Below are 21,541 nucleotides of genomic sequence, written 5' to 3' on the forward strand. Positions count from 1 at the left end.
TTTGTTTTACAATAGAAAATGATGATGCATGGGCCTCGTTAGATAATGATGTGACTTCAGTTCTACATTGATAGCTTCAGAAAACTCACAAAACACCTCCAACAGAATAATATCAATTTCTGCTGATGTGAGAACATTTAAATTTCGCCATTTTTTGTGACAGGTTTCTCTCCACTACCCTTCGAGAAAATCCAGCAGGCAGTTTTGACGTTCCCAATTTCAAAACCTTTAATGGCCGCTAGACACTATTACACACTCAATCCTCACTAAACAGACTTTCTTGTGGTCATGGCATCTTAAAATATTGTCACCTTCCTAAAATAATAGCCAAAAGTCATTTTTTTTACAAAAAATGTTTTTTTTGCCTAAATCATCTCCTCTGGCAAAATTGCCTACATCCTCAGATAAACAGATTGTGCCATTCTACCCCTTTAGTAGAAATTTCCTATGTCAAGAGTGTGTCAAATGGTTCAGTTTTTTGTGTTTCCTGAAAAATATGAAAAAATGACGTGGGCGATTATTTTAAGAGGGTGACAATATGGGCGAAACTGAAATGTTTGTTAATGGCCACTCGAGACATCCCTGTGACTAAAATAACATTGCTCATATGGATTCAAGTAAGAGTACAAAAATGACCAGCTACTTGACTGTTTACGATATCGTGTTTATCATTAATTTCTTAACGCTAAGTGGTGGATTTGGAGTCACAAACATAACCAAATTATATGCAGACTCAAATGGCACAGAAATAACTCTAACGTTAGCTGTTATACTTAGACTCCTTCATTTACTAATTGAAAAGCCATCAATCTTTGGGCCTCGGGCAGCAGCGGTTCCGACTCCTCAGAGGTGTCTGTTCTCTAGGGTGATCGCGAGATCGAGTTGGGCGTTACTCGCCAGCTTTGCGTCAGTGGCTACACTTTCCTTTTAGGCCCTTTGGTGATCCCACTGTTGTCAAGTATCGCGATAGTCGCCTCCATTATCACTACGTAATGTGCCGTGCTGCTTCTAGCGGCGCTGGTGACAGTGCTGAAAGCTGTTGGGGTGAGTTTTTCCCAATATATATTCTTGTTCTATTCGATTATACTGATGTTTTTTCAAACTCGTTAACGTAACATTCTGGTTGGTATCCGATGTGATTAAAAATATGATCAGTTACCCAGCGCTTAGTCATACGCAAAGTTGCGGCCTTGGTGGTGGCAGACGTGTTTTCGCCTCAACATAAATCACCCCTCACAAGGCAGCTAACTTTAGCCGCTATTAGCCATTTAGCACGGAGAAAGACTTCGCTATAAATATATGTATTACATAAACACATTCGCCAGTTAAAATGTGTATTTTTTTTCCTTTTCTACAGCATACATTCGCGTAGCTATGCTGTGCCACTTGTGTAAATTGGTTTCGTGAAACCCAAGCGACGGATGAAATAATTTTAATGCTACGTTACACCGCACACGGTCTTCGGTTCGCGTGTCGCATCTTCTTTGTCTTCTCCTCACCGTTAGCGCTGATAATATAAGCGAACGCAGAAGGCAGACTTTGTAAAGATATCTAAGTGTCGTATGTACATTTGTCCGTCGCTATTTCTATCGTATGTTTGCTTTTGTACTAGCGTAACTTCCCCGGTGGCTGCCGGGGACGCAGTTCAACGAGATATTCAGTTGAAGTAAAGACGTCATATTGCTGCCCGAATTTCGAGCCCCCAACATTATGTATCGAGGCAATAAATCAAGATTGACTTAGAAGAAATTTGGGAACGGTTGTTTCGGGACCGGCTCTCTTGTCGGCTCGCTTCCGTCCACAAGAGTAAAATTATAGGGAACAGACTTCCCCGAGAACTTTCCACGTCAATCGGAAACTCAAAGCAAAATAACCTGTAATTGCCCATTACAACTGTGTAAATCCCAACTGTACGCTGTCCGAGCCGGCTTGTGTTGTTGTGACATTGTGCCGGGGGATCCGTTTGCAGTTAAAGGGTCGGAAACGCCCGGGGAGTGCGGCCACGGCGTTAGCGCGGTGCTAACGTACGCGGTGCTGCTTTCCGACACAAGGTCATTAAGACAGTGTTTTTTTTAACGCCTCTGAAAAAAAGGTGTCTTGTGTCAGCTCTTAGTGTTAGGAGTGAAGACTAAATTTTGTTCCGATGTCTTAATAGAAGCCGGCGTGTTCGATTTGTCCATTAGCTGGCTTGTGTTGTTGTGACGTTTTCGGCTGGGTTGCATGCCGCAACGTGTTGGGTCAGGCCTATTAGCAGTTCCAGTTGAGGATGGCGGATTGCTCGGAAGTCACATGCTTACTCCTGTCAGAAAGGCTGTTGTTGGGGCCCAGACAAGGACCAGCACCGTCGTGGTGGATCTCCTGTACCACGTCATTTCGTAGATTTGTATTAAAATGTATTTTTATCTTGGATCACGATCGAGCTGTTAATTTAGATTATAGGAAGGAGTTTTCAACCATCTCCCTTTCCCATGTTTGAACTTAAACCCTTAAAGAAAAGGTAGGATCAGCAAAAGAGTTGAGTCTGATCTGTTTTTTGCTTGTGACAATTCATTTATTTCCCTGTACTGTCATGAGAATGTATAACAAAACCTGACAGTTCAACAGTTAATATTGATTTCATATGTGTTTATTAATGTCAAGGTTCCTAGAATAGCACCCGGTTCACTCCTCAGAAGTCTATACAAGTGGTTTTACACTATATTTTAACCTTCCCAGAAGGCTATTGCAACACTCAGTCATGGCAGAAAAGATATCATGTGTCCCTGTTTGGCTCACCCAGCTTGTTTTCAAAGCTGTGTATTTAGGTCACCCATGCTCTAACCTACTGATGGCAATTGAGTTCCCCTACCTTTGGCTATAATTTGCACAATAGCTCTTTTTGTTTTTGTTGCCAGAGATAAATCACCTGTACATTAAAATGTACTGTAAATGTTTGAAACAGATGAAAAACAAAACAGGACTGTTGTAAAAGTGACATTGACACTATGAACCAAGATGCACATGGACTTGTTGATCCATGACTGGTCTGCTGCATCTTGTCCGTGACCTGGCATTGCATGGCATATGTAGAGATGTGAGGAAAACTTATTTTTGCACTAACAAGTATCGCTGCATTGAATCTTTAAGTGTTCTCAATAGTTACTGTTAAATGTGGAGGAGATCATAAAAGTCTTATCAGCTGGTATTGTAAAACATTTTTATTGTCTTTATGTTCACTTTCTTGTCTCTAAGCATTGAAATGTTAATAAAAGCCTGAAGTCTCTAAATGATCGATTCCACTCTTTGTGCTTTTTTCACCCTCTACAGTATGAAGTGAAACGGAACTGAATTTTTGTACCATCCGCAACTGCTTCAAGTTCAGATCACAACGAAGAAACTGAAGAGAAACCTCCCAAAACAAAGTTGCAACAAGAAAGAGATGTTGGGAAAATAAAGGATCACTTCAAGGGTTTAAGACACAAGAAGTAACCAAATCCTGAAACGACCAAAGAAGACTCACATTGTCCTGTTTGAAACACAGAGAAGCGAACCAATCTTATGCCCAAGCATATTTTGAGAATACAATAACTGATCTGAAACCAGAAGTTTGTGCCTACTCAACAGCTTTGACGAAGCACACGTCCCAACGCTGCTCCTAGCCCTTCTCATCCTCACCACACCGCCAACTCACCACTGGGGTGTTGAGTGAGCTGCTGTCTGCTAGTTTTTTTTTTTTTTCCCCATAGTTCCCCCCTCATCTCCCCCTCCACCTTTCTCAATTTTGTATTTTTTTTTTCAAAGCAGTGTTATTGCACCTGCATTTGCCTTTTTTGTACTGGATTTCTCCTCCTATTTGCTTAATGCAACCATCTAGATCTTGTGCCAGAAGCCTGTAACAAGTGTGTGTGTGTTTGTGTGTGTGTGTGTGTGTGTGTGTCAAGCTGTATGCGTGAAGAGATCTGCAGGAACTGCGTAGTCCCAGAGAACCTGATTTTTACAGGATACACAACAGCATTAAAAGGTTGGTCTTTATTTTAGTCTCTTCATGAGATGAGATTTTTGTGACTTTCAAATTTGCAACATTGGTACTTTAATTGCTTGAGTTCTCATACTTTGAATCATTCCTTCCACCAAATATGATTCAATTTTTACTGCAAAGGTTTGAGAAATCAAAGTTTGTCATGGTTCTGAAAATGAAATATGGTAAATGCTACCATATTTATACAGTTGTATAAATTCTGAATTATTATGGCCAGCCGCACAAGTTTGTAGTTTTTAGATTGCAGGAGTTGTTCTTCAAATCATTGAACTCAAATAACATGCATTTCTCCTCCTTGATGTGTCCAACTGAGGTCTTGTCAAACCTGGAGTTGTAGCCTATCAGTTGCATGTTGTGGTTCTTTATATTGAAGCAGCAAAATGTTCAGTTATTCTCCATTTGAAGGTTACAAACTTTCAACCATTAAGTGGGAACATTTTGATTAAGATGTTGCTTTTCTCGTTTATAAGTAGATTTTGTTGCTCCTAGTGTATCCCTTTCTCTGACTTACTGCTAGAACTGAAGAGTTGAAGATTTGGTAGAGACGTTTACATTGTACCTTGGTGATGAGTCCAGTAAGATAAGTCAACTGAAAATTCATCAGATTGAACCACCAACAAAAATAACGTTGAATTGGTTCTTTACTCAGTTGACGATAAATTGATTGCTCTTGCGCCATTTCCCTATTCTGTCATTTTCAAGCCACATTCTCCCTGATTTTTATTTAACTTTTTTTTGTCCTTTTTAAACTGTCCTCTTAGGGAGTAAAGCCCACAGCCCTTTCTCTCTTGTGACATTTGGCACACAGGCTCACCTATCTGCCTTACCCATTTTGTTTGTTCCTCTCTTCACCCCTGCAGACGTCCAGCGGTGTATCAGTGGGTGGTTGCATAGATAGTTCTTAAAATACAAGTGAAAAGAAAAAAATTTATCAAGTTCTGCAAGTGATCAAGTTTGGTTCGAGTATATGGGAAAATATGGGCAGCCCTTGGAAAGGCTTTGTTGAGTTTACCTTGCCTGCGTCACCACCCACCGCGTTTGTTAGCGCTGACCTGAGCAGCACCTCCCCTGTCGGACTCAGCCTGTCGCCATATGGCCGATCTGTAAGTTCCACCTTCCCACCTCTTTTCTAAATGCCCCACCACCCACCCCATCAAACACCCATCCACCCACCTTGCCCTGCATCTCTTTGCTGTGAATGGCCTAACCTCTTTCATCCCCTCTGGGCTCCCGAGACTAGCCTCTGCTCAGGTATTTTGTCGCAGGGTGAGGGGCTGTTCCACGGGTATAGCAGAAGCTTTTCCTCCTCCAAGAAGTGCCTTTTTCTTTCTTTTTTTTGTTCCCTATCATTTTTCAAAATCTTGGAATTTTTCTACATCTCTGACTGACGACAAGCAAAGGCAACCCATTTACAACCTATACTCTGAACCCGTTGGGCGCTGTGAAAAATTGTCAAAAATAAATTTTGTAGCTTATTTACTGCGTGGGCAACCAAATGAAACACTCCAGGACACTAAATAGAGAAGATTATTTCTTGTGCTAGTGCATTACAGGGCCTAACAGAAGAGGCTGCTCTGGGACCCCCCCATAACCCATTATCCATCACCAAACACTCATTGTAGATGCACTGCTGTTTGACCTGTCATCCGCATTTTCTGATTCTTTTCATCTGTAGTGAGTTTAAATCAACTTGTGTAACAGTTACTACACTGCTTTTGAACCACTTCATCTGCACTGGCTGTGCTGCGTTTATCTCTTTAGTTTTTAAGGCTGCCTTCTCTGTTGAGCCCTTTTTGTTTCAGCGCGCTATTATCATTTTAGTGATACTGTTTTGTTGCCCTATTTTGAGATAATCATGATGGCAGATTGTCTTTGACACGTGATGATTTCCTGTTTGGTATTATGTTTTCAGGATGCCCTATGTTGTTGGAATGGTAACTTAAAAATGTATTCTGAGAAGATTTCCATTGTAGAAACCATTTGACATCAGGAGTACGTATAATACAGGGTGTTACCAAACTGCGAGATCATTAGTGGTTTAGCAACCTCTGTTCACTGAAGTTGTGATATCTGGATAACTGGGATGTCAGAAAAATGCCATGTGTGCAGTCAATATTTTTACTTTTGCCAAAGCTACTGCCTCCTCTTGACAGCATATTCAAGTCCTACCCTCAGTGTCAGAAATGGAAAGGGACTTGTCTGAACCTCCAGTGGCTCGCAACACTGTCCCATCTACCTCTACTGGTCCCATATCTATCCCTCGCTCCTCCTCAGTTTCTTGCCACCCCCATCCTGGGAGTAAAAAACACAAGCGGACTCCCTTGTACCAAAGATCAGTAAGCGGGCATGTTGGGTGGTGTCCACAAAGCCCCATGACCTGGTTTTGTAATGTGTGAATTTTTTCTAACAGCATGGACCTAAATTTGGTTAAAAATTGTTTCCCGGAGTATTTGAGTAAATTTTGATGTTTGCATATGGATTAACAACGAAAGAAGTATTTTGTGTTAGAATTTTTCAACACTCAATATAACAAAACTGCATGAAAGTATATCTTGAGATTAAGAAAGAAAAAACAAATTGATAATTTTGCAAAAATAGAAATTTGTAGCTTGTAATATATGCCACTCGGGAACAAACAGTGAGTGGTTTCAAACTTTACATAATTCTGTAAAGCCATTCTCAGTTTTGTCTTCCCTGCTTTTGATGGCTTAAAACTGAATTTTGACCTGATCTGATCTTGTCTGATGTTTTTCCTCTCTACCCCCACTGAAGTATTTTGCATGTCTTGAAGTGATTTTTATTTTTTTAGTTTTATTTTTTAGTTTTTTTTGTTTGTTTTTCTCCCCCCATGTTTTAAGGTTGGCAAGCGCAGCAAGCCCTGCATTATATAGCAGTCTACTGCATCTGTATCTACCACGCTTGGATGTCGTCGAACACTTTCTTCTTCTCCTCTACAGATGAGTTTTGACCCAGGCATGCTTCATAACAATGGGCACACTGCATACACCAATGGCACGGGACCCAGCATTAGGGAGACTGGTGTGGTGGAGAAGCTTCTGACTTCCTATGGGTTTATCCAGTGTTCTGAACGTCAAGCCAGACTCTTCTTTCATTGCTCCCAGTATAATGGAAATCTGCAGGAGCTCAAAATAGGAGGTGAAAACTTTGAATAGATCACTTTTTTTTTTGTTTGTTTGTTTTAAATCATTATCATAACCTGAAATGTACTGTATGCTTAGGGTTTGTTTCTGCTGCTTTTCTCCTCAGATGATGTTGAGTTTGAGGTATCCTCTGACAGGCGCACTGGCAAGCCCATAGCAGTGAAGCTGCTTAAGATTAAGCCAGAGGTGCTGCCAGAGGAACGGATCTCGGGTCAGGTGGGGCCAGACCTGCACGCCTATCCCTTTACTGTGCTGCATGGTTATATTCATCCAGTTAAGGAACAACATTTTACTTTTGGTTTTGTCATTGTCTGTCTACAATTTCAAGGTTGTTTCTATTTCTTGCAAAATGATGTGATCCCCTTACAATCCATAGTAAAACAAGTGTATAGCAGCCCTCCAAGCTTTACATGTTATTCAAATTTTAATTGGCGTGTTGTCTCTGAAATGGCACGCTGATGGGAGATATTTGACACAAGATGAATACGTAACATCTGATTTTTACCATGGAAAAGATAATGGTCCTAAACAGTCAAACAATTTTTACAAGTCAAAATAAAGGTTGGGGTAAAGTGTGAAGAACATTTCATCCGCAATCCTCAAGTTATTTTGAAAGACATTTTCCATGGTGTCTATTAATATATGCCACATACTCAGCATTAATACTTGAATTCTACTGTCAGTAAAATGGTGCTTTATTAAACCTCTCAGCAGTAGTTCCATTAAATGTGATCGCATCACTTAATATTTCAAGTGTGTGTGTGCGTGTGTTTGTGTCTGCACGCACACACACGCTCGTGCTCCCATCCCTTAGTATGATGGTACATAGCTATTAGATCTCTGCTCTGTTCATTAGGGGTCATTCCATCCTACACTTTTGTGCCCATCCTCCATGGCTAACAGCTCAACATTTATTTGAAGCTGTTGGCGTAGTGTATTCAAAATCTGATTTAATATGCAAAAAAACACATTTTTATCATTCATTCTTCATATTAATTCATTTACTAAATACATTTAGTCTTATCTACATTTAAGGTAGTTTTTAAGTGACTGGAATATACTGATGTATCAAATGTCAGACATCCTTGCTTAAGATTGTGCTTATCCCCTGTGATGCTTATCCTAAAAGTTTGTACAAATGTCCAGAAATATTAAAATTGGCTTACGCTGTTAAAGAATATTCATAACTAAGCACGGGCATGTTTAAATCTCCCTGTAGGTTGTCTCATCAATCCCAGTGCACTTGGATGGAAAGTCTAATCCCAGCCAGGTGCCCAGTGGCAGTGTTTGTTATGAAAGAAACGGGGTAAGGCTTGAATACCAAAACATACACATAGTATTTGGAATTTTGTGCTGATATCACTTAGCTGATCTCCAATTTGTCTGTTGTGCAGAATTTAGCTATTTATACTGCCATATTTTTGTTGTGCGTCTCAATTCAATGCAAATTCACACATTTCTGTCCTTTTTTTTTTCAAATCTAAATTGACATTTGTGTGACTTTCCACAGGAAGTTTTCTACCTTACTTATACTGCTGATGATGTAGAGGGTAATATCCACCTGGACACTGGTGACAAAGTCAGCTTCTACATGGAGACCAACAAGCAGTGAGTCTCTACAAGGTTTGGCATTTGGACTTAAATTCCTTGGTTCCACTTAATTTTTTTATTTCTCCTGCCTCTCAGTACTGGTGCGGTCAGTGCTCGCAATATTCAACTTGTGAAGAAGAAGCAAATGAGGTGCCAGGGTGTAGTGTGTGCAACAAAGGTAAGAGGCCAATCAAAGTAATTGAAGTGAATAAATGAAAAAGACAACCATTGTCAGTGTGAGTGGCCATCTTGGCTGGTTGAGCTAAAAGAGGCTGGGACAGACAGTACAAAATAGTAACAAAATACCTAAATGAACACACTATAGATATGAAGTACTTTACATTCTATGAGGTATACATCTTGAACTTTCTATTGTCTTTCAGGAGGCATTTGGATTCATTGAGCGGGCTGATGTGGTGAAGGAGATCTTTTTTCACTACAGTGAGTTTAAAGGAGATCTCGAGGCTTTGCAGGCTGGAGATGATGTCGAGTTTACCATCAAAGACAGAAATGTAAGTGTTTTTATCGCTTACATTTTCAGTCTTCATCAATTTCTTTTTGATGTCGGCCGAACTGTATCAAAAAGATTTCTATATCTCCTTGTGGCTGCAGGGGAAAGAAGTGGCTACTGATGTGAGACTGCTCCCCCAAGGAACAGTCATATTTGAGGATATTAGTATTGAACAGTTTGAAGGTACCGTTGTGAAGGTCATTCCTAAAGTTCCCACTAAAAACCAGGCAAGTAGATGACTTCTCTGCCAATTTCAATACTTGTTTTATATATAATGTGTGTGTTTGTGTATCATTCTTATTTTTCTAATCCACAGAATGACCCTCTCCCCGGTCGTATCAGTGCTCACATTGGTTTCAATGACAAGGAGCTGCCATTTGGTGAAAAAGATACAAAGTCCAAGGTGACCCTTCTGGAGGGGGACCACATACAGTTTAATATCTCCACTGACCGTAGAGACAAGCTGGAGAGGGCAACCAATATTGACATCCTCCCAGACTCCTTTAACTTCACAAAAGAAACCCGTGAAATGGTAAGGGTTTTTCATGCATGCCAGATCACAAGTTCACTGAAGTATTTCTCAAAATTCATTGTTGGAATGGTGGGTGGGTGTAAAGGTCGTCAATGTGTTAAATGAATGTAGGTGCCACAGCATATTAGACTATAACCATTTGTCTTCATCTTATTATAGGGAGTGATTGCAGCCATACGCGATGGCTTCGGCTTCATCAAGTGTGTGGATCGAGATGCTAGGATGTTTTTTCACTTCAGTGAAGTCTTAGAGGAGAGCCAGCTGCACATCTCAGATGAAGTGGAGTTCACTGTTGTGCCTGTCAGTCCTTTTCATAAGCTCTGCTCAAATCAATGTATGCTTTTTAGTGAACACATGCTAAATACAATCCATGACCAACAAAATGAATGTAATATTTTCCATGACAGGACATGCTGTCTGCTCAGAGGAACCATGCAGTGCGAATCAAGAAGCTGCCCAAGGGCACTGTGTCCTTCCATACCCAGTCTGATCAGCGCTTCATAGGTGTGGTGGAGAAGGAGTTGGCAGCCACAACAAAAAACGCCAGTCCCAACAAGAACAAGGAAAAGGTAAAATAACTCACTACATGTTTGAATAAATACTAAGTCAGGAAAGTCTACCCCCAGTATATTCAAATCTCATGGTCAACCCTATTCTTCCAATTTTCACTTTAGTTCTAATGTTCCTCTTTGCTTTCTTCTCAATCAATCACCTCCTGCTCCTTGTTGATTTAGAAAAAAGACAAGGTAGGACTAAGACCCTCTGCATGAAGTACAATGAAAAAGTCTTTCAAATTAGTGAGACACACCCCTTAATGTTGACAGAGACTTGTTGTAATCGGTATTTGTTTCTCTTGTTTTCCAAGGACAAACTTGTAGATAAGGTTAGTCTTTGCAGGGCTGTAACGCCATCGATTGTCTCGTTTTACGTGTTGTAGTTGGCTGCATGTATTTTATCATTTAACTCTTAAACACATGGACAAATATTTAATACCTTTTTATATTTGGAGCTGAAGTAGGGCTGCACAATTAATGACCAACCACTAATTTGACGAACATGCTCAGTCATCATCAACAGCTGTACAAGTCATTGAACCAATGGATTCATAGTCTAAATTCCAAACCGATGCTCTTGAAGAAAATAAATCTGACATATTTGTCAGAGTGCACCTTAATAGAAACATAATGCCCTAAAATTGTATTTGCACACTTACCCAGTTCTTGAAACTATACCTGTGGGTAATTCTGCAGCCCTGTGCTCGGAGTTGCTGAAGTTGAATACTAATTCCTACCAACCAGGCTGTTACAGAATGATGCATTGCACATACTGATGTCACATGCTTGTGTAGCTTGTCTGCACAATGTCCTTTTAATATACCATATAGTCTTGACATCACAGGATGTGGTTGTGGCTGAAGCAATGTTTAATGTAAGATACTGCAAACCTTCATAGGTTTGGTTCTGCATTTATAAGGCTATATCAGAATTCTATTGCAAAATGTATTGCAGTTGAAAAGCAGTTTTAATGAAACCCATTATTGGGTCAGTTACATCTTGTCCCTGAGAGCAAAAGAAAACGGGTTTCACACTTTTGTTTGACTGAACTGATGACTGACCCGAAGCTTTTCTTTTCTCTATAGTAGAAAGGGAGGGGGGGGTTGTGAGAACATGTATATGAATAAAAAGGAAGGTATTTATTTGTTAAATTGTCTCTTCACTTTCTACATTCAGTGAACCAAACCACAAACATTACAGTGTATATCGATGTATGGAACTCAATCTTGTGGTCATTGTACCATTATACTCCTATTGAGAAGTTTTGTTGGTCCCGGATGGTTCTGCCGATGTTTATTCCTGGGAAGGTAACAGGTTAGATTTGTTGCTTTATCCATAGGAAGCTGAGGATGGAGTGATTGCATATGAAGACTGTGGAGTGAAGCTCACTGTGCCATACCATGTGAAGGATCTGGAGGGGGGATGTCATCCACAGGTCGGAGACAAGGTACTAATCCTACTCTCCTAACCCATTAGGCTTGAGAATTGAATAAATTGTATGAAAAGTTGATCGTATTTAGACTTTTGATTCATGAGTAACCCTACTTTTAAGAGTCATGGTTGTCATTTTGTCATTTAAGACAAGATGTCTTATTATTCTGCCTGAATTGTTTGACCTCTAGGTGGAGTTCTCAATCAACGAAGTGAAAAGAACTGGGCTGCAGAGTGCGGTTTCCATCAGGGTCCTCAACCGTAATGCCTCCAATACAAAGAGATTGCAGGGATTTGTGGCAACACTGAAGGACAACTTTGGCTTCATTGAGACAGCAAATCATGATCAGGAAATTTTCTTCCACTACAGGTACAAATTTAGGTCTTCAAATGTTTTTCGTGGAGGAGAAACAATCTATTCAAACCATTTTTGAGGTAGTCATTTATTTGAAGACTTGTTCATTTTTTAATTGTCAATATTGTCCTTGCATCTCAGTGAAATGTGTGGTGACCTGGACAGTTTAGAGTTGGGTGACACTGTGGAATATACACTGTCCAAAGGAAAAGGAAATAAAGTCAGCGCTGAAAAGGTTACAAAAGTGGCCCCAGGTAATTCAAACGGTTTCATTACAATTTGCCACTCACATTTATCAGACCTAGAAATAAATTTTGTTTGAAAATATGTCCAGTCAATAGCATCGGCGATGATGTTACTGCAACCGTGATGGTTGGAAGAGTCATCCGTCCATTACGCAGTGTGGACCCCTCCCAGACAGAATACCAAGGGCTTATTGAAATTAATGAGGAAGGTAGGTGCACAGGGTTTGACACCTGACATTTTTAAGATCACAGTTTTAAGAGGTGAAAATTACATGCCCTCCTTTCTCCTATTTTTGTTGTCTCAGGCGGAACAAAAGGACAGACTTATCCATTTGGAATAATGGGAATGGCAAACAAGTCTGATTGTCTGCAAAAAGGGGAACTTGTGAAGTTCCAGGTTTGCACGGTGCCTCAGACTGGACAAAAGATGGCCTGTTATGTAGTCCCTCAACGCAAAGCCTTGGTGGAGTGTGTCAAAGATCAGGTAGTGATCCCTTGTTTGTTTGCATGGACAGCAGGGACCTTTATCTTTGAGTGTGTTTGCTAATTTCCAAAATTTACAGATACATTTAATTTTTTTGTTTTAAGATAAAAGATGTAATTAGTTTGTTGTATATTCATTCCCAACCAGACACCAAAGTTGAAGTTTTTATTTGTTGAATATTTGTGTAAAATCAGTGTCAGGGCTTTAAACTTTCAGATGATAGTTTGCAATGATTCTGTTTTTATGGAGTTGTGATTTAGTCTAGTAAGACTCGAATGTCTTCCATATGTAAAAATTTTTCAATCTCAATTGTTTCAGGTTTAATTTTGAAACTGTTTTGATGTGGATCTGATTTCATATCCATTTAAATTCTATTGTCTGAAGTTAAACTAACATCAGTTACAGACTGTTGAACATTATTGCGATCAATGTGCTCTGCTTGGATGACCTTTTCAATACATCTAAACTTTTAAAAGATTTTATTAACCCTGCCTGAATGTTTTGTGTCAATAACTTAATTTTAGTTCTGACTAAAGCAGGGAGATGAACATGTACATTGAAATTCTCTCTTCATCTTTTGTTCTTGTATCCAGTACGGCTTCATCACATATGAAGTTGGAGAAAGCAAAAAGCTTTTTTTCCACGTGAAAGAAGTGCAGGATGGACTGGAGCTTCAGACTGGGGATGAAGTTGAATTCTCTGTTGTCCTCAATCAACGCACAGGAAAATGTAGTGCCTGCAATGTTCGCAGAGTCAGGTAAGAGAGCAGAAAACCATGCTAATAGGATTAAAGAACGTGGTATTGAACTTAAGTGCAAAAAAAAATAAATCACTGAACATGATAGTGTTTTTTTGTTTTTAACAATGAAATGCAAGTCATCTTAAGTATTGTACCTCCTATTACAGTGAAGGGCCAAAACCTGTGGCAACTCCGCGTCCTGATCGTTTGGTGAACAGATTGAAGAGCATAACTCTGGATGATGCCAGTGCTCCCCGCCTGGTCATTGTAAGGCAGCCCCGTGGTCCTGACAATTCAAAGGTACACACAAGAATGCCCGTCAACTTTACTATCTAATGTATTGAAGCTTTGCCGACCAGCTGACTATAAAACCCTGCTTCCACCCTCCAACATTTCAGATTATAGGCAGTTATCCACACATTTTCTAAAACCTGGAAAGGTATCGACATCTTGCCTTTGGGTTTTTCTCGTAATGTTCAGCCACGTAGAAAAGCTCTGTAATTTCCATCTTGAAACCTTTGATCACTCTTGCTACACTCAAATGTTCACAATATGCAAATGTTAACATGAATAAATACCAACTTCTCCTGTGCAGGGCTTCAACGTGGAGCGCAAGATTCGCCAGCCTGGTGTCATTGACTGAGCAATACAGATCCCACCCTGTTCGGTGTTGGTGGGATGAAGTCCCAGATGGCAGCAGCAGGGAATAAGGGAACGTGATTTGTCACATGCTTGTAAACAAAAAAAATTGTAAACATACGCACACATACAGTAATTGGCATGTGTAATCTTTGTCCCAGTGATACCTGCAAGGGAACATATTTCATTCCATAGTTCCCTGCCTCCTGTGTATGATGTACTTGATCCAGAGTTCCACACAGCAGTGTACATGGGATCTCAGAGTGTGTGCGTGTGTGATGTATCCTAGAAGTGATTATAGTGTGTATTGGAGCTATTTGTTTCTGGGGGTCTCATCCCCCCAAATCAGAGTGACTGTGTGGCTGTTTATGTCCCTGCCTTTGGGTTTGCTTTGTCTGGAATTCTGCACCTGTAATCTGTCAGTAGTTTGCCCGGATGAATGAGTTTGTGCGGCTCCTGGCATGTCTTTGAGTGTCTGCTTAGTTGCTTTGTTTTTTTTTGTTTTGTTTTTTTTTTTCCTATATTTTTTTGCTCCTACTCATGGAAACTTGAAATGATTTCATTGTCAGGTTTCTTCTACTGTATGCTTTCCTACAAAATGCATAAAGCAAAGTTCCCTCCATAAGGAGGATCATATTTCTCATATGTGCGAGCTTAAACTGAGGATTCTTCTCTGCTCGTTTTTTTGAGCAGTTTTAAAATGCTTTACTGAAGAGCTTAAGTGAAAGCATGGTGTGCGTGAGAGATTTATGTGAATGTCAAAGTAGTTAATGGGATTTATTTTTACCAATCTGGAGCCTTTAGATACCTTTTTGGTATTTACAGGCTCTACTTAAGCAATTTCTCCCAGGTGCAGAATTCCTTATGGCATCTTATATCTGCGGTTCTTTTTATACTATTTTTTTTTTCTTGCACATGTTTTTGCTTTTTCCCATTGAATCTCAGTCTAATGTTGAATTAAGAATAAGGTGCCTAAAATCCACAAGCAAAATGACATGGAGAGATGACACACACACACACAAAAAAATTAATTAAAAAAAAAATAGATGTATCCTCAGTTCAGTTCCCAGCCTACCGCTAAAATGTTCAGAACAATCTTAGGGTGGCTTTTTTGTAGTAGAAATAATACTGATATGCATCCCAAACCTGTGGGTTGAACTATACTGTATGTAATGTGTGTTTTGTTTTTCCTTTTTTTTTTTCTTAGTGAAAGTTCAGACTTCAAATATAACAGAACAAATTTAACTTAAATGGGAAAGGTAAAGTATTAGGAAAAAAACAGTTTAATTTAAAAAACAATTCAAAACAATAAAAAAAGAACTTTGAGTTGGGACATCAGTTTTTGTGTTTCCAGAGACATGGTTGGAGTTCTGCCTCTACACACTAAGTTACAGTCAAGATTGATTTCATCTTTCAAGATCGCTGGGTTTCAGCTGAACCACATACAGAGGTTCTTACGTACTTTTGTTAATGGTCTTGAATGAAAATTGAATTAAAAGTTTTATGAAAATTAAAGAGATGTCATTTGTTTATTCGAATATGTTGGGGGCTCAAGTTCTACTGTGACACAGAACATGTTAAAGTATAATTTTGGCCACAAGAAATAAAGATGAAAGATAGACTATCACAGCAAACAACAAAAAGCAAGCAGAAAACAGGATGCATAATTCCTTGGCAAATGTAAAAAGTCAAAAGCACAAGAGCATACAATCTCATGATAGAATAAAACTCATACTTCATGCACAACAATAAATTTGTTGGATTCACGGAATTAAACAGACAAATGTGTTACTCTTAAAGTTAATTATAAATTCAGATTGCATGTGTTTATAACAGTGAAACGTAGTTGTCCAAACCAAACTACAAAATTGTCAATTTACAGAACTGATAAAGAAGCATGAAGAGTTGTCACCTTTGTCATCAATTTTTGAATTTGGGTTTTATTATTTCTACATTACTGATTAGACAGCATCCTGGGTACTTATTTGATATTTGTTACTCTGGTGATGAGATGGTCATAGTCAGTGTAAATCAATAATCAACAGTTTTCTAACATTTTGAAGGTTTGTTTTTCTTTATATGTCTGGTGTAGTTCCTATAATTGAAAAAGTGATCACATGAAATTCAGTCAAAACAGTAATTGTAATCTGAATCTGAAATACGGGTTAAATTCTTGAATGTGCGAGTGCCCTCATTCTAATCCATCATCTGACATCATCAGCGATTTCTCCAAATATTTATCTTCTGACAAGAAGGCAATTATTTACAGTGTTATTAAGGGTTAGGGTTATAGAGAAAAAAGATTAAAAAAAAGAAAATAGGCAATGAAGCATTCACTTAATTTCACTATGACTTGTTTTAGTGATCAAACCTTGGTGCTGCTGAGATAGATGGTGAGCTCAGTGCGATGTATCTCCTTCTTTTTAGCCTTTGATTTGAAGCTGTTGGCTTCAGCCCAGCGTGTCCACCACTCCCTCAGCTCAGTGGGCCCCGTAGGACGTCGCTTTATCTGGTTGGGTGGATATGGATCGACGATTGGCTCCTCATGTTCCTGATTTTGGTCCTCTAGGCCAGTTGAAATCTCATTTGCTTCCTTTATACCCACGTTTGAGATAATCTCAATGTCGTCTTGGGGAAGGCTTTCCGCACGGAAGAATTTAGGTCCTTGTACTTGGCATCTGCATTCTTCTAGTTTGGCCTTGCAGTCTGCAGCCATCATCCTCATCTCAAGGAACTGCCGCTGCAAATCTTTCTCGTAACTTTCCTCTGCCTTCAATTCATTCTCCAAAAGCTCGATCTGCTCCAGGTCATCTTCGGTCATTCTCAGTTGCTCTTCATTTTCAAGTTTTCTGGCTCTCTGTTGTTGCTCGAGCTCTAAAATCTCCTTATCTACACATGTAATCCGGCTCTGCAAGTCTTGCAAATAACTGAGCTGACATGCTATAGTTTCCCTTAGAAGATATTTTTCATCTTCATTCGTGGAGTTGGCCAGGTTATCAGATTTTCCCCCTCGACTATTTGTGGAGTGTCTCCCTTCTTTAATCCTCTTCTGCATACAGCAGGAGGTTTGAGGTTCCAAGTCTGAGTTTGAACTTTTCTGACCCCTGTCTTTACTTGAGCCAGAGCTCTCCCTCTCAATTGACAGAGTGAGACTCAAGAAAGAGCGACTCTTTTTATCTGTCTTCTTACCGCGTTCCTTGTCACCGGCAGTGCTGTAAACGCTGCCTTTACCTAAGCTCTCCAGCCATTCCCATGCCTCTTCCATAAGTGTCAGAGATTTTCTTTTTGGCCTTTTCATGTCCTCCCTTGGTTGTTCGCCATCCCGTCTCGAACAGGACAGTGGCGGCAAGCTCTGCCGTTGCAAACTTATTGAGCCGCTGCCTCGCCGCGTTTTGCTGCTGGCCTCTTTCCTTCTCAAAGGTGGACAAGGCTGGTGTCTGCCAACTTTTGCCCTGCTCATTTCATCCCACGCAGGGGGTCCGCTGTGCAGTAGCGTGAGCTGTACATCCCTTGCCTGCTCACCGTATTTGTTTAGGGTCTCCAGGATACATTCATTGGGTTTCATGCACCTCTCAAACTCTTTAAATCGCTCCCGTAACATGTAGCGTCCTGGCTGACCTGTGGATGAGGATGACAGCGCTTTTGTTTGGTTGGACAATGATACTATTCATCTATTCATATATACAGGACTGTCTCAGAAAATTAGAATATTGTGATAAAGTTCTATATCTTCTGTAATGCAATTACAAAAACAAAAATGTCATACATTCATTACAAATCAACTAAAATATTCCAAGTCTTTTATTTTTTTAATATTGCTGATTATGGCTTACATCTCAAGAAAACTCAAAAATCCTATCTCAAAATATTAGAATATCATGAAAAAGTTTTTTTTTATTTTTTTACTTGCATTACAGGAGATAAAGAATTTTATCACAATATTCTAATTTTCGGAGACAGTCCTGTACATGTCAGCAAAGAAGCACATACTCAGAGCTTGAGCCAATGCTGTGACCACCTCCTGGCATGTGGTTTCCGTTGTAACTCCACACACCACACGTGGGACACCTTCCACATAAACCTTTAATTCCATTTTATCCAATCTATGATAAAAAAAAAAAAAAATGAATTAAAAAAGTCGTCACACTGGCACGGTGCACTCTGGATGAGGGGAAGTCGTGGAAACCACTAAATGATCGTCATTTGCTTTCACAGTAATCTGCCCCATCAGGCGACAGTGACAAAGCCTTCCTGGGAAATGAGAAATATATAGAGGACATGGTTTTGAAAAATATCTATAATAAGAGAAAACCCATAAAGATAAACAAGTGGGACCTACCTTTTGTTCTTCTAGCAGAAGAAACGTTTGGACCCATCTGCTATGTTTAAGTGGTCTGGTTTGGGGGAAACAGACCAATTAAGAGCAATTACACTTCCGAGAGGATAGTTTATGATCCCGCCCATCATACATGGCTCCTGTTTTGCTGTTTAAAGAACATTTTTCTTTCTGTGAGGTTTCAACAACATTTGGCATCCATGGAGTTGCAATGTCACAACTTTCAAGTTAAACAGTTTTTCATTGCACAATGCTTTTGGAGATATTTTTTTACATAAGAAAATAAATAAAATAAACTGCCCAAATTGCCAAATGCCACTAATGCACCTTGTAATTTTAAAACTTGGTCACTGCATTTGAATTACATCTTGAGTAGCTGAGGCTATCATTTTGCAGTGATATTGATTAGGGAGTGTTATTTAAGATAGACTCTTAAAACTCCCTTCAAACACTTACAAATACTGCATCCTCGCTGTTTTTAGACTGGGTGTTCCTCCCCAGTTATTATGGCAGGAAGGGAGATAGCAATCCAACAGAACATGTAAACATGCTGAAATTGTAGATTATGAAAGGGCACATGTTAGTCATTCCTCACACACTGCTATGCTGAGCTGGTATTCCACTCATGGAAACTTAACTTTACATGTCATTTCAAAGAATTAAAAGCCATCTTTCCGGTTTACTAAATATTTCTTGGTTAAGTCACAGGCAAAATAATACTTTAACACTGATTCCACATTGCAAGGGTCTATTTTAATGGTTCTGTGGGCACAACCATGGTTCTGTTGTTGTGAGTGTGTTTAACCCCATCAATATTCAATACTAAATATGACAATATTACGCATTCCCAAATGGAATCCCCTGTCTGCATATAAGCATATTTTTTAGAAATAAATGAAACACTGTAATACCCAGAAATACCCAAACCCACATAATTTAGTAATGGAAAATGACTTCATTTTGCCAATAATCATTCATTTATTTATTTGGCTGAATGAACATCATCTAAAAATCACTGAGTTAAAATCCAAAATTCAAAGAGAAATAATCTAAATAGGCTCAATTGAAAAAAGATGATGCATACATAAAGATACATTCTGGTGTTTCTCCATCAGGACATCAATAAACAGTGTTTATTTTGTATAATATTTAATACCTCTGGTACAACAGACCATTGTAGACCCATGTATAGCCTTGGATTTATTTATTTTATTTTTTTATTTTTATCATTTTGGATTGCTGTTGGGCTTATAGTATATTTTAGTAGATAGAAAGCCACAGGAAAGGGAAAGAGGAGTTCCTTAAATGACAGTCGGACTAGAGACCAGAAAGAGGAGCACCTGTTGTAATTTTGTAGCATCTGACAGTCGGGGAGATGATGATGTGGGTAATACGACCCGGGAAAACTTGGACACTGCGCTCCCTCCTGCCCATGACCTCCATGTGCCCAGCAGCTGAAAGTCTCTCACGTTAGTAACGATGAAAAGTCAGATCTTTCCTCCTTCAATTTGCTGTCGCTCCTTCTGTTATTCCCTGGGTTCACTCATACTACCAAATTTGTTTTTTGACATCTTGATTTGAGATTCAGATTTGTGTTTTTTTATTTTTATCTATCTTTACATTTTTTCGTTGAATTTTTTTCTGTTGTTCTAGCAACACTTTGAATATTATATATAATTTGTTTTGACTGAAGAATCAACCCTGTTTATGACAGATATTTAGGTTGCAGTATCACAAATCCTTTTACTTCTTTCTTCTGTAAGAATTTTCATGAACATGTAATACAATGAGGAGTTACTATCTGCTGCAGGTTTTATATTTCCAGACGTATGACGATTAAGAATATTTGTATTTCAATTTCTGAGGGCTGACTGCTCATTCTCAATTTGATCTGTTTAACTTGCGGCAATGTAATCGGAACCCTGACATTTAAGAAAACACATTCCAAAAATAGACGACTTGACTTCAAGCTGCTCAGCATCTCAGGATGAACAGAGAGAACTTTACATAATGTATCCAGGCAAGGTTGGCCAAAACAAACTAATAAAAATGTTTGAATTGCATTTCCATGTCAATCATTTTTGATCAGCAAACCTGGAACAATGAGAATTTCTTCTATTAGAAATAGTGATGCATTTCTGGTCATATTAATAAACATTCTTTGGGTGCTTTTTAATGTAGTTCAACTACATACACATTTGTTTGGTGATATGCCTTTAAATAGACACGCTTATAAAACGGGTACTTTTTCATGTGTCTCTCAGTGGCATCATGTAGCAATAAGTAGATAAGTCAATGTTTGGTTTATGCAAACCCAGAATGTTTGCTTTGTGAATAATTCCACAAAGATTTCAATATCCATTTTATAAAGTGAGTAGATTTCAAAAGAAAACAGTTGTGGTGTCTTGTTCATCAGCAAAAAGCTTATCCCATTAAGGGATGAGGAATTGTGTACTTTTCATCCAGCTAAAAGTGTAAATCAAAACATTAAGGACTCCTCATACCTATTGGTATAAGATCTTGGTCCGCTCACTTTGTTTAGTGTTGCAGTGTTTATGTCCACACTTCCTTTTAAAGAGTTTTCATATCTTTAATGGGTGTTGATTTATTGAAGTCCATGACACATCACATAACCCTTTGAATTTACCATCTCATAGAAATGTTTGGGCAGCACGGAGCACAGACAAACACCACTGGGACAGTGTGTTGTGGTCCTCTGCGTGTTCATAACATCAGCTGAAATGTGCAGGTCGAGTTTGGGTTTCAATGCAAATCCAGAGGCAGCGTCAGTATTGCATGTAGCACATTTCTATGCCGCACTTTTTGTTTATCTAGGCCCTTTGCAGGAGTTGTACTGTTTCAGAAGTTCCCCATCAAATTGATTTGTGCTATTACAGGTCAGATCATGGTGTTTCTTTCTAACCCTAATCCAGGTTCAGACGTTTT

At 39.2% G+C, this 21,541-nt stretch overlaps 2 protein-coding genes across 12 annotated transcripts; one reads left to right on the forward strand and one right to left on the reverse strand.

Moving 5' to 3' along the window:
• The first annotated feature begins 931 nt into the window (after positions 1-931).
• Positions 932-15,774, forward strand: csde1 (cold shock domain containing E1, RNA-binding). Of its 11 annotated transcripts, none has more exons than XM_086159055.1 (21): positions 932-1,044; positions 3,307-4,000; positions 6,172-6,354; positions 6,976-7,174; positions 7,286-7,452; positions 8,399-8,485; positions 8,690-8,787; positions 8,866-8,947; positions 9,153-9,281; positions 9,382-9,507; positions 9,597-9,812; positions 9,972-10,112; positions 10,220-10,381; positions 11,706-11,813; positions 11,989-12,167; positions 12,294-12,406; positions 12,487-12,606; positions 12,703-12,881; positions 13,475-13,638; positions 13,788-13,920; positions 14,216-15,774. In XM_086159055.1, the coding sequence occupies exons 3-21, from the start codon at positions 6,202-6,204 to the stop codon at positions 14,261-14,263; spliced, it is 2,604 nt and encodes an 867-aa protein (XP_086015181.1). In that variant the 5' UTR covers positions 932-1,044; positions 3,307-4,000; positions 6,172-6,201; the 3' UTR covers positions 14,264-15,774. The 11 variants fall into 11 exon arrangements, with proteins under 11 accessions (XP_086015181.1, XP_086015184.1, XP_086015182.1 ...); XM_086159058.1 differs by having other exon boundaries at positions 7,286-7,395; XM_086159056.1 differs by having other exon boundaries at positions 6,293-6,354.
• Positions 15,775-16,506: 732 nt separating this feature from the next.
• On the reverse strand, positions 16,507-18,657 carry rassf11 (Ras association domain family member 11). Its single transcript, XM_086159065.1, has 3 exons — positions 18,599-18,657; positions 18,250-18,362; positions 16,507-17,877 (listed from the first exon to the last, which is right to left on the reverse strand). The coding sequence occupies exons 2-3, from the start codon at positions 18,350-18,352 to the stop codon at positions 16,625-16,627; spliced, it is 1,356 nt and encodes a 451-aa protein (XP_086015191.1). The 5' UTR covers positions 18,353-18,362; positions 18,599-18,657; the 3' UTR covers positions 16,507-16,624.
• Positions 18,658-21,541: the final 2,884 nt, after the last annotated feature.

The sequence above is a fragment of the Fistularia commersonii genome, chromosome 14, assembly GCF_037954325.1.
Source record: "Fistularia commersonii isolate RoL2024-O1a breed Wild chromosome 14, RoL_Fcom_v1.0, whole genome shotgun sequence".
Classification (NCBI taxonomy): domain Eukaryota; kingdom Metazoa; phylum Chordata; class Actinopteri; order Syngnathiformes; family Fistulariidae; genus Fistularia; species Fistularia commersonii.

What these genes read in the sequence shown, in the direction of transcription:
- csde1 (XM_086159053.1), top strand. Translation starts at nt 4,996, where the DNA reads ATGGGCAGCCCTTGGAAAGGCTTTGTTGAGTTTACCTTGCCTGCGTCA. An exon ending in GCAGGAGCTCAAAATAGGAG is followed by an intron (nt 7,175 to 7,285) that starts GTGAAAACTTTG and finishes TTTTCTCCTCAG; the next exon opens with ATGATGTTGAGTTTGAGGTA. An exon ending in GAAATTTTCTTCCACTACAG is followed by an intron (nt 12,168 to 12,293) that starts GTACAAATTTAG and finishes CTTGCATCTCAG; the next exon opens with TGAAATGTGTGGTGACCTGG.
- rassf11 (XM_086159065.1), bottom strand. Translation starts at nt 18,352, where the DNA reads ATGGAATTAAAGGTTTATGTGGAAGGTGTCCCACGTGTGGTGTGTGGA. An exon ending in AGCATTGGCTCAAGCTCTGA is followed by an intron (nt 17,878 to 18,249) that starts GTATGTGCTTCT and finishes CCTCATCCACAG; the next exon opens with GTCAGCCAGGACGCTACATG.